Below are 12,493 nucleotides of genomic sequence, written 5' to 3' on the forward strand. Positions count from 1 at the left end.
ATCAGACAGATGTACAACCTACAAGAAAATCATTTTTTCATGTACCATCTATAATAGAACTTGTTTTCAGAGATCCTTAAAGATATGAGATACTTAAAGACACTTAAAAGATACTAGATGACTTGAAGACATGTAATCAGAGTATCATAACTTTGTTCACATCAAATTACGAAATAAATATGCGTGTGTATATATACATACACACACACATAACATACAAACAACTATCATCCCAAGATAACTAACCTTCAACAAAAACTTAAATGAGAAAGATGCACTGACTCAGGGATTTCCAGCCAAAAAATATCTAAATATCTGATATATAAATATCTCTAAATATATGACCTCAAATATTTTCTAAAATAATACATGGTTACAAAATAAGTAAAAATGCTTGCCAAATGGTAAGTTTCAAAACAACATTCTATGCACTGAGTCATACTTATGACTTGGCCAACACAAGGGCTGCTTACGCAACTCTTCATCGGGGGACACCTGAGCATCTGCATTTCCAAAGTCAACAGGTATGATGTAGCAGCAATATGAGCTTGAAGACCTCATACATTAAATTAAGAAAGATCTTTATGATCAAGGTAGTGCCTTTCTTTATAATATTTCTGTAATAGATAATATAAATTTTATATTACATAATGTAAATATAATAGTTATGAACATAACCTTCAGGAATGACTGCACCCCTGGCCATGGTGCAGATCTGCTGGGATGATCTTGCTAGACAGAAGTTGCTAGAGTCTGGCCCTTCGCAGAAGCATCACCCACACAAACATCAGAGCAAGGGTGATGTGTCAGGACAAGCATCCCCTCAGGCACAGGAAGTGCCGGTGCTGTAAGGGTTTTGGGCTTAATTGTTTGCTGCCCTTTAGGAGCGATGGAATAAAGATCTCACTGAAGCACCGAAATAATTTTTTGCTCCAGAGAGGTTAGAAAGCCATGGAGCATGTAGTCAGTGATAAGGCTATCAAGGCTATCTTGCATGGTGAAGTCTGTCATGGCGAAGGCATCTGTTGTTTATAAGGAACCACATATCAAATCTGCTATCACACATTAGAATTCCCAACAGGCCTTTTATCCTCCCCCCGCCCCCGCCCTGATCTACATTCAAGTCATCTCTTGATTCTTGTTCCCCTTTCTTTAAGCCATCATTACAGTCAAAAAGCCTATGAAAATAAAATCTAAGTTTGTGTGTATTTGTGTAGGAAGCTGGAATATAAAAAAATTAGGGAATCAGAAGATGTTCCATTAAAATGATTGGGTAATTACTACTTAGTTTCCTTCTAGGACAAGGATGAATTCCCTAATGATGGGTATTATAAGTAATTAGGCAAAGCTGTTCACTTTTCAAAATTAATCATCAATCCTATTAATTATGTCTGTATTACACATTCTATTAAATTAGCGCACATAATATGAGGCCTTCATACACCAGAAAAGAAGCATTATCATTGCACTTTAGTGACTTGATAATTTATCTGAAAGGAACACAAACATTCGTAATTACACTACTTTTAGTAGGATCACCCTTTTCAATTCTCTTGTGGTAAGAAAAAAGGCTACTTTACAAGGTGAAAGCAAGCACACTTTTCTTCAGGGGTTTTAGCACTAAAAAAGAAGCCAGATTAAAGGTAGGTTTGAGGTTTTTAGAGATCCATATTTGACTGATTAGGGAGAACATTCCCCCAGGGAGGAGACCTGCAGCCACGGTGAGGTCAGCACTATAGGCTTGGAGGAGGCACATGTGACCCCGGGAACAGATTATCTGGGTTAATAAGGAGCTGAGTTCAAACTGAGAAAGCCTAAAACAGGAGACAATGAAAGCACTGGTCCTCGATGCCTGCTGAGAAGCAACTGGGGGCTTTATGACATGCAGAATGATGGCCTTCCTACCTTCTTCCTTTGCTAGGTGATCTGGATGGGGATGCAGGCTTTGCCACTGGGGCATCGCCAGTAACCGCCTGCAGGTGTACTAGTGCTGCCCGGGCTTGGTGCCCTTACAGAGGACCACACTGACGGGAAGCTGACAAGAGAATAAGCCTGGAGAGGCCAAGGGAGCAAACTGGAGGGTCAGAAAATCCCCATATCACAGTCATGAACTGAACTTGACTTCATATGCTTGGACATAACCTGGTCCTTGCTACTTGCAGAAAAGTATGATGCATATAGAGGCTCCTAATGACTATTTCAGTAAGAAAACATGTATGAAGCACTAAGATGAATGCAAGGACAACAGCACACAGCATCACGCATCAAATGTTAAGACTCCCCAATACGTTCCCCAGAAGATACGTCATAGGTTTATACAGTACAGTTATACCTGTGTCAAGGGGAGGGGGGTAGTATTTGTGGAGGGAGATGTAACAGAAATAAAATTTCCACTCTATCATTATGAGCTTATATGAACCACAATTTAGTGAAAGTGCTTACAATCTAACTTGAAATCAAAATCACAGATTGGGGCCAAATTGGTATTTTCTTCCCCACACTAAAGATGAATGTATAATCTAAATCAGGGGTTCCCAGCCCCTGGGCTGCGACCGCTACCAGTCTGAGGCCTGTTAGGAACCGGGCCGCACAGCAGGAGGTGAGCGGCGGGTGAGTGAGTGAAGCGTCATCTGCCGCTCCCCGCCGCTCCCCATCGCCCGCGCTACCAGCCTGAACCAACGCTACCTCCCCCCATGGAAAAACTGTCTTCCATGAAACCGGTTCCTGGTGCAAGGCTGGGGACTGCTGGTCTAAATAATGCAAGAATTGGAATAGGAAAATATGCAGGCAAAAGAAAAAAAAAAAAAAGACAGCACAGAATACTATGATATGCAGGTTTCTTTCCATAAGTTTGGTTTTGTTAAATTGGTTCTGTGAGAAAGAGAAGTGATTTACTGTTATCACATGGAAACAAATTTACTAGTTGAGTAATTTACTAATCACATATTTACCAGTTAAGTAGCAAAACACAACAGGAACTTTTTTTTATCTAAAAATAATTAAATTTGAGGGTTTTCAACACACAAGAAATTCACTGCTGGGTTTTTCCTCTGAAGGTAAATAGAATTCTCAGGCCTCCTGGGCCCTAGTTTCCAACTGTGATCCAAGTGCCCCTGGTTGATTTATCATCTGTTTCCTTTAGGACTGAAGTTTTGGTATTTAAATACAGTGGTCCTGGCTGGACATTTCCCCCTCCCTCCACCAACACCCTGGTCTGAAATAGTGGCCTAGTTACACCTTTCATTCAGGTCTCACCAAGGGCTGTGCCACTTTCCAGATGACTGTTGGTCAGCTCTCGGAGAAGACACGTAGCAGTAAGCTGGGTGGATGCCTTGATACATTTTTGGCTCCATTTAGGAGCTACGAAGCTTACGGGTATTACAGCAGACCCAACGCTCCAGTCACTAAGAGGGGCAGCAACCGTATGTCCCGATTTACTAGGGACACTCCCGGCCTACAGCCATGGTCCCAACATAATTATTAACAGTCCCCACTTCACTCACAAAAGCATGGTTTAAAGAATAAATTGGATAGACAGTCACCCTATTAAGAGAATCCATCTTTCACACATAATTTTTAATTTTCCCTGACCATTACATTGAGAAACTCAAGCTCCGTAAAATTCCTGAGACCAGAAATTGTGCTTTAAAAATCTTTCCCTCTCTTGTATACCAATGCGTAGAATAAGTCTTCAGAGGAAGTGGCCCCACAGAGTGGCCAGAGGAGCTGTCCTGATAAACTTGAATGGTGGCCGATGTGCACCTGAGCGCCATTTATCGACTCATCTATGGGGATCGTTACAAAGCCCTGTGGCCAGAGGATTTCTCCTCCTCCTCAGGCATCGCCCCAAATATGTGCACTGACTTGCATCTACGAAGCATGCAAAAATCTTCAACAATAAATTGCACGATGCCTGTCATTAATACAGCTTGCCTAATTTTTCACCTGCTCACTCTGATTACAGGTTCACAACTGGACTGAGATATGTCATTGTCTTTCACTTGACTTTATGAGCTTTACTTGAGACAAAAGCAATCAAAGAGAGTGAGAGCCTTGGGAGCAGGGACTGTGCCTGTATTAGAGCTGCCAGCTGTCTGAGCCTCGCCTTCTGGACTCCAGAACGGCATCTGGCTTGTGTCCATAGGACCAGTTTCGGTATAGACGTCAGGGGCTGATATACATATGTCCTCTGCTCACAAGATGTATCCCCGTGGGTCACATGAAGGAGAGGGCTCTGTCAGTTACTCAGGCCTCACTCTGTGTCCCTAAGCCCTCCACACGGACAACCACATGGTTTAAATAGAATCAATGAAGTGTTAGCAGACAGAGGAGTAATTGGGGGATTAAATTAGTATATGGTATTTAGCTGATCTCAAGGCAGTGGCAAGCTTAGGCACTAAGTGTACTCTGATAAGGGACATGGTGTTTCTCTGTGGACAAAAAGACCACGGTCAGTAACAGGGTGAAGGAAGAGTTCCAATATTGAACATCCTGAAATGGCAAAGGAGCCCAAGAGAGACAGCGCTATAGCATCACGACATCCTCAGAGAGCATTTCTTATTCTTAATATGCTTTATCTCAGGAACACATCTACCATGTCTTTCCTCCGCCTGATGTGACTACATTGATTCTATGTGGCACGTCAACCAGAAAAACAGATTTCAAAATTATTAACTTATCTAGGCAAATGGCTGTCAACGTAGATTTAGTGGCCACTGGGAGAAAGGAAGGATTTTTTTTCTTGGTCTTACCTATGCAGTAGGGACAACACTGGCCTTTTCTCAACACAGGTCTTTCACAGGATACTGAAGGGCAAGACTCAGAGTAACAGCTAATTACGCTATCCATGCACACGCAGCTGGTACACACATCCGGCTTCCAGGACTCCGCTGCCAGGAATATATCCCCTTCATCATTTTTGCAGTAACTAGGCACGCTGTCATTATGGGATGAGGAAGGCTGGAGAGGTTCATCTGGAAAAATGAACAGAAGGTCAGCAGAAAAAAAGATGCTGCAGGCCACCCACTGTGCAACACAGTGAGTTTCACTCTGTCCCATACAAAGCATGTTCGGTCACCAGGGCTTTGTGTGCCTCCTTAAAATGGACTCAGTAACGACACAGCACATCTGACTCTGACAGGGTCTGGAGTTTTAAAACAAAAACAACAAAGACCAAAAGGGATCTGTTGCAGAGATTCTGTTAGTTGCTTGCACGATATCCACTCTACCTTTCCTCCTTAACGAGCTCCTGATTTTAAGGTCGGGGGTGGGGTGGCTGAGGCCCTGGATCACAAGGGGGATATGTCACGTGGGACCACTGCTCCCTCCTTTTCTAGTCTCCGGCACAGCTAGGGGTGGCCATGTCACCTGGCTGTGGCTAACGGATTCACTGGCTAATCAGGGATTTCTGGGAAAGCTTTCACTTTCTTAAAAGAAGGGCAGATGTGAAGCTACCCACATGCTTCCACATTCTTCCTGCCTTGAATATGAGTGTGTCGCCTGTAGCTATAATACACTTATCATACCTGTAAGAGAGGCCTTGATATCACTAAGACACTAAATCAATGGGATCAACATCTGTCTCCAAGCTTCTCATAATGTATGGAAAAGAAACCTCTGTTTAAAAACTGTAGCTGGGTTATCTCTTACTTGCAGCCACACGCAGTCCTAACCAATTAACACCCAAACAGATTTTCAAACTGTATGTAACACTTCAATGTTCAGGCATTCACATTAATGGCTGAAAGATGATGGGAAATGTAAATCACTCCTGAGGATGCACCTACAGAGAAATCATCTGCAAGACTTGTGTGTTTTTGCTACATAAATACAGACTAGAGGGTCTCCAGATCTAGTAACAACTTGAAACAGAAAAGAACGTCACCAGAAAACTCAGATATCTCTTTGGGTCTTGCCATTCACTGAACTGACTTGAGAGCTGTAAGCTCAAGTAGAAAGCCGACTGGGATATAACAAAGGAAAGTGTACTAGTTAGTGAAGTTTCCTAGTTTAGAAATGTCACAATTGCACTGACAAGAGAGCACTTCCAACCACCTTTGCACTTGAGAGTCTAGAAAAAGCCACGATGGTCCCAGCCAGCAAACCTCTAAGAGAATCCCATTTTCTCAAAGGATACAGGGTCAGAAGAATTATCATCTGTTCTCATAGTCAACATCATGAAGTCTGCTCTTCCATTTACATGTAGTTATCACAGTGATGCAGAAGCTCTAAGTGTCCCATTTTCCTCCCTTCCGCCTCCTGAATACACCCTACAACCAACAAGTTTGATTTGACAAGAAGAGTCTCTTTGAGAAGCGGGGCAATTGCTTTATTTTGGGCTCTGAACCCAAAGCATGTAACTGTATCTCCTACTGCCAGTCCTGAAGGCAGCGACAGTGAAAGAACAGCCATTGGTTCCATTGTTCCAAATGTGCTTCAGGTCCAATTTTAGGTAAGTTTCCATAGATCACATGCATATGAGTTAAAGATGGTAAAATGGGATTACTTTCTCAGGTATCTTTTCTGGATCATCCATGTCTAGGGATAATTTCTTTTTAAGAGATTGACTGATGTTAACTTTTGATTTGGCTGGAAATCAGGGCAACTCACACTAGTCTACATGAGGCTCTGCAAATTGCCACGAGGTTTCTGTGTGTTATGACAGCTTAGCTCTTACAAGCAACACCCAACCTGGTGTCTGAAAACTTAGAAGAGGAAGCAGGGACGGCAGCAATGGAAGCATGAAATAGTAGCTGAAATGAACATCCTAGAGTCTGGAGGGGACCCCAGGAGACATGGGAATGTGCCGGCAGAGCTGGAGTGAGAGCTGCAGCTGAGATGCAGCGTCTGCAGTTCTTTAGCCCGCAGGGCAAGGGACTTCTGAGCCCTGACTGAAGACATCATTTGGGAATCTTGCCCAAGCTAGCTTCCTCCTTTGGGCCTTTCTTTCAATTTTTAGGAAAAAATGAGACCCCTTCTTTACACTTCTGATTCTAAATATTAACTCACTTATTTTGTTTTTACCAGTTCTTTCACTGGTGTTCATTCATTCTTTTTATTTCTATACCAGAGAATTAAAAGAAGAAACGAGGGATCTCTCTTCCGTGCTACGCTTCTTTCCAACTTTAAAAAATCAAAAATGAAAGAGAATTTTAAAAGTGTGAAAAAAGAAAGAAGTGCTTTTCTATTCTCTGCCTTTCTCACCTTGGTGAAGTATCATCACCTACAGGGATGCTCAGTCTTTCTTCATGAGCCCACTTCCGTTTCTAGACCTTGCTCTAAACCAGGCCAGAGGAGAGGGGGAGTTAAGGACAGAGGGAACGACAAGGCATCCCAGGAGATACAATCACCATGAGGGATGCAACTCTTCTAGTTGTACATATATATCATTTTGGGACAACTTTAGGATGCAAGTATCCTAAGATTAGAGATGGTATTTTTCTAGATGTGAAATACTCCATTTATCAATGCTGCTGTCGAAATTTACTGCAATGTGAAGAAATCAATGTTCTGAATTTTAAGACTTTTTATCTTTTTATCGCTGCAACACAACCATGAATGGAAAGTTCAGAAAGATCAATGATGGGGTAGGTGACTGATTTTAAAATACAAGAGCATTCTAGATACAAACTTATTCACAGATTTAAGTGTAACCTTCAGAATACTGATCTAGGAAACAGAAAGTCCTGACATTTAAGATGAAGGCTATCACTGAAGTATCTCTCAAGTTATATGTAAAGTAAGGGAGAGTCACCTAGGCATACGTTTATATAGGAGAAGCCAAAGCCAGGCACACATGGGGTGCTTGTTCCTGTTTCTAGAGGGGAGATCTCTGCTCTGCTAGAATCGGCAGGGCCTCTGCTCACGCGCACTGGCCTTCAGACCTGGCTCTAAGAAATCAGTCCTTGGCACACACAGGAGTCCCATTTCCAGGGAGCTCTTGTTCTTTGCCTGGGCTGAACCTCTGAGTCCAGTCAGGTGTCCCACCAATAAATTTGGGCCAACCCCTATATTTGTCCTCAGATCCTCGGACAAGTGGGAACAGAGGTACTTCCCACTTTAGTTAAAGCTTCCTGGGTTCCATGTGCTCTTAATGCTTTCCTTTCCAGGCACTCCTCTCACTCTGTCATGATTTACTTAAAGGTGGAGTACTGGATTGCTCAGCTCTTCTTTTGGATTACTGCTCCATAGGACAGGAGTTGTGGCTGTTCTCATCAACCCCGGGATCCCCATGGCTCAATTCAGGCATTCCATAAGCACTTGTAAAATGAATATATGAACGGATATAAATTCATGATCACCAGTGAAGAGACCACTCAGAGCAGTTTCCACCAGGAGGATGGGAATAGTCATGGTCATATATTAACAGAGAAATATTAGGGTTTGTGTCTAAGTAAAAGAGTGATGATAAAAATATAGGAGGGACTAGGGTATATCCTAACAACGTAATACATCTGAACTATTTCTTATACTAGAAAACACGTTGCACTAATTAAGCTTTTCAGATTAACATGGTTGAAAATTACGCCAAAGATTCTGTACTAAGATGATAATACCTCAGCAGCAGGGCATGATGACAACAGCAAATAATGTTGCTATCCCCACAATTTCCTCTGATGCAATTAAAAACTATCATCAATGTGAACCCAGGAAGAATTCTGGACATCAACTACGCTGGTTATATAATGACAGAACAATAGATTCTAGCTGGCTGACTAGATAATCCAATGTAAAAAAAGTAATAAAATACAAGGGCTTGTGTTTTACTGAGCAGAAATGCTCTAAGACCATACATTTAGAAGGTAAATGATTATTGATTTAAGTTGAAAAGATAAAAGACTGAGCAACAACAAAACTATTGTGCTGTCAACTTGGTAATTATACAAATTAAGTCATATATTCTAGTGTTAATTAGAATTGCTACTTTCGTTGCATCATCAGCAACTTATGTTTAAAAGTCTGACAAAATTTCATTATATTTGTTTCATGACCATAAATTCACCTGCTAAGGCCAGATTATCTGAGAACTAAAAAAACCAAGAAAACAATAGTACTCTTTGTACATATGCAGTGCTGGTCACTTAGTACTTTTGGATCTTAACTTAATCATCACAGATTTGAGAAGGTGGGCATTATGCATCTTTTAGCGATTCCTCTGTTTAACATTCTCAAAGTATCTCCACTACCCTTACATATTTCAAAGAATTTTATTTACATTATTTATCAATAACTGCTCTTCACATTTTGTAAACACAAAGATGACTTTTCACATTAGCAAAATCATCTGGAATCATCTGGTACAGCAGGACTGTCTCTTGAGTCTGAGATGCAGGGTTAAGAAAAAAAGGGTAGAAAGAAACAATTTTTTTTTTGCTGTTGTTGTTCAAAGTCACCTCAGGTGCAAGGCATATTGATTGCATAAATATGCGGTCGATAGAAAGGAATGAATTTAGAAAGCTGCCTGCCAGATGTTCCTGCCTGGGTTACTGGAGACTGGGTCTGGCACACTCCCACGTGGGGCTCAACCCAGCCCACCGGTCCTGCAGAATGACAATGCCCAGACTGCAGCCCCTCCCCGCCGGCCCAGTGCATCCCGAGGCGCAGTGCCGGTTACCTGGACACTGTGGGCAGCAGGAGTCCTGGGTGCGCATGGGGTTCTGGCACAGCAGCGGTGGGCACACCTCTGTCTCACACAGCACCCGCCCACTGTGGCAGGTGCACTGAGTACAGGTGTCAATGTGCCACGTTTCTCCTTCCACAAAGTACTCTCCCCCAGGGGCATGGCAAATGGAGGGGGTGCTGAGCTCCGGCTTCTGCACCACAAAGTCATCTGGGGAACGACACAAAATCCAAACACAAGAAATTATTCATCTGCAGTCTTACCAGCTCGGGAAGAACCTGGTGCTGTGGGCTTTAAGGGACAGAGAAGATGAATTGGCTGTTTCCCTCAAGAGAACTGGGAAGAAAACATTCCATGCACAGAAATATAAGGCAACAGCAGAAGAGCTAGTTTCAGGAAGTGAGGTTCAAGTGGTTCCAGTTTGTCAATAGTAATGAGAGGCTCCAACGAGATAATTAAATTACGGGGACTCCTACTGTTGAAGAGAAGAGGAGCCCCTTAGGGGATGTCTGCGAATGTGTAGGGTTATCTAGAATAAAGATCTCTCATTTACTGAATGCTTACTATGGTCCAGTTTCCATGTTAGTGCTTTACATATGTTACTTCACTTATTCCTTGCACCAATCGTGTGAACAGGTACTGTTATCCTATTTAACATATAAGGAAACTGAGAACCCAGAGTATTAAGGGCAGACAAGGGATCTGAACCCAAGTCTATGTTTGTCTGGATCATGGATACACCTCCAGATTAAATACAATTGTAAACTGATTTGTGCCCCATTCACTTCATTATCTCTGGGACCCTGAGTCCTTTCAGGCTTAGAAATAAGTCCTACTGTTGAGCAGGACACACCCCAACCCCAACCAGCTGCCGGCACACTGAGCAGGAATGCTCTTTCAGAATCAGCAGTCTGAACCCTCACCTGAGACTAAACATTTGTTTGGCGATATGATCAAGAGAGGTAAACGCCCAGGGGCCGATGACAACTAAGTTCTTTCCCCAGACGAGAGGCGATTTGGGGCTCTTGGTGAGATGATAGTGATAGAGAGGGAATTTAATGCTGAAAATGTCTGGAGAGGCACTGGGAGTTGCCCTCAAGTTGTGCTGGGGAAATGAGAAGTATGAAGATATTAACCATATTCGTGTCATCCAAATACAACAGGCGTTTCAAGAAGGTGCTGACAGTGTGCAACCCTGCGGAGAAGCCATCTGGAGACACCATGGCGGGCTCACGCTTGGAGATAGTGGAATTTGGGCCTCCGAAGAACTATCCTGTTTGTGCAGAGATACTCAGAGCTGACGTCTCCTAAGAACTCACGGGCTGTGACTTTCAAAGCAGTGGTCAGCCTGAGAGGTAGCAATACTGATGAGATACAGTGGTGTGGGCCCAGCTCCAGCTAAGAAGGCACTGTATAACTTTTAATACAGCTTTATCTCAAGGGAGCTAGTAAAGACTGGAACTTTGACCAAGTGGACATATCACAGAAAACTGACATCAGCCAATGCTTACATTCATAACCAACCGGGCCAAACTTTCTAGTATATGAGGAAAGTAGAAAGGAAGATAATTAGAATGAAAATTGAGCTGTGATGAGATAAAAGTGCATTTCTCACCATTTATAGAAAAAGAAAAAATAGTTCCAAAGACTATTAGTAAACTACTGTTGGAAAAAGTCTCCCTTTTGAAAGGACTTGGAGAGGATCGACAATTGCTGCCCTTTTAAACGCTGACATGTAAGGAAGTGGTCAGAAGAAAAATGATGTGTGTTTGCAGGTGTCTTACTCTGTGCATTCCTTTGCTATATATATACCTATGTGCCTCAAGGCAAAACATGAGTGACCAGATAGACGGAGGTGATAGAAAAACTGAAAGGTAGAGGGTAAGAAAGATAGGGAAAAAAAATCTGAGACACAGTATCATTTGGTGAATCTTCTGTCAGAGGAGTTCAGAGGCTGCTCACTTATCTCAGAAGGAAAAACAGCTGATCCTTGAATAGAAGGCAGGAGAAAATATTCTTTAAAGTAGGACTCCACAATTGCAACAATGCTGGGGTCTCTATTCAGAAAGATCCATATGTGGCAACTCACTAAAGACTTTTGGAAAAAAAACATACCTACACATCCATACTACATATATCAATACCTGTATGTTTTTATATGTGTATATCTAGATAGTCACACATCCACAATAATACATCAATAATTCTGTGTGTGTTTAAGAACTTTCCATATCTCTGTAATAGAGAAAACTAGATTTGGTTTCACTGACTTTTCAGTGCTTAAGTCAATCATCTATTCTTAGTAATATCTTTGCATTTCCACCGGTCGGAGTTCTTCACTGCGTCCACCGTTTAGCAAAGACCCAGGTGCAGGCCACACTCTGCACACTCATGCCTACACTTAAAGCATGGGGTCTTCATTGGAACAAATGACTTTTCCTTCCCCAAAGAGTCAACACAGAGTTCTGTCTCATTAAGTTGTTCATTTATCTTCTGTTTCAGTGGACACTAGCGGTTTTTCATATTTAACTAGCAAAACATGTGAATGAGGAAGCAGTTTTGATACAGAGCACATCTGGCTTAACTATGCAAAACAAAACAAAACAACTTTGTCATCTGGTCCCCTATAGGGGTGTGGGGGCTGCCTGTCACTTTGATACCTTAGTTACTGAGGTGTGTAGAATGTCAGGGCTAAAAAGGACTTCCAGTGCCCCTCTGCCAACCCCCTCCCTGGCAGGCAAAGCAGGTGCAGACTGAGGTGCCAGCATGCGGTACTTCCCTCCCAGGCCAGGCCTGCCTTGTTGCAAAAGGCCCAGGCCTCAGGTTCCTGACTGCACCCGTTGCACAGGTGGAGGGAGATACAGAACCAAGACT

The 12,493-nt window shown here is 42.6% G+C and overlaps 1 protein-coding gene across 2 annotated transcripts in view; it reads right to left on the reverse strand.

Moving 5' to 3' along the window:
* CRIM1 (cysteine rich transmembrane BMP regulator 1) overlaps window positions 1-12,493 on the reverse strand; it is a 204,952-nt gene that overhangs the window by 28,976 nt on the left and 163,483 nt on the right. For both annotated transcript variants that reach the window (XM_036872288.1, XM_036872287.1), the window contains 2 exons: window positions 9,614-9,829; window positions 4,752-4,973 (listed from right to left, as the gene is read on the reverse strand). In XM_036872288.1, coding sequence (XP_036728183.1) covers window positions 4,752-4,973; window positions 9,614-9,829 — 438 coding nt within the window. The remainder of the gene's footprint in view (window positions 1-4,751; window positions 4,974-9,613; window positions 9,830-12,493) is intronic.

This window comes from Balaenoptera musculus, chromosome 13 (assembly GCF_009873245.2).
Source record: "Balaenoptera musculus isolate JJ_BM4_2016_0621 chromosome 13, mBalMus1.pri.v3, whole genome shotgun sequence".
Lineage (NCBI taxonomy): Eukaryota > Metazoa > Chordata > Mammalia > Artiodactyla > Balaenopteridae > Balaenoptera > Balaenoptera musculus.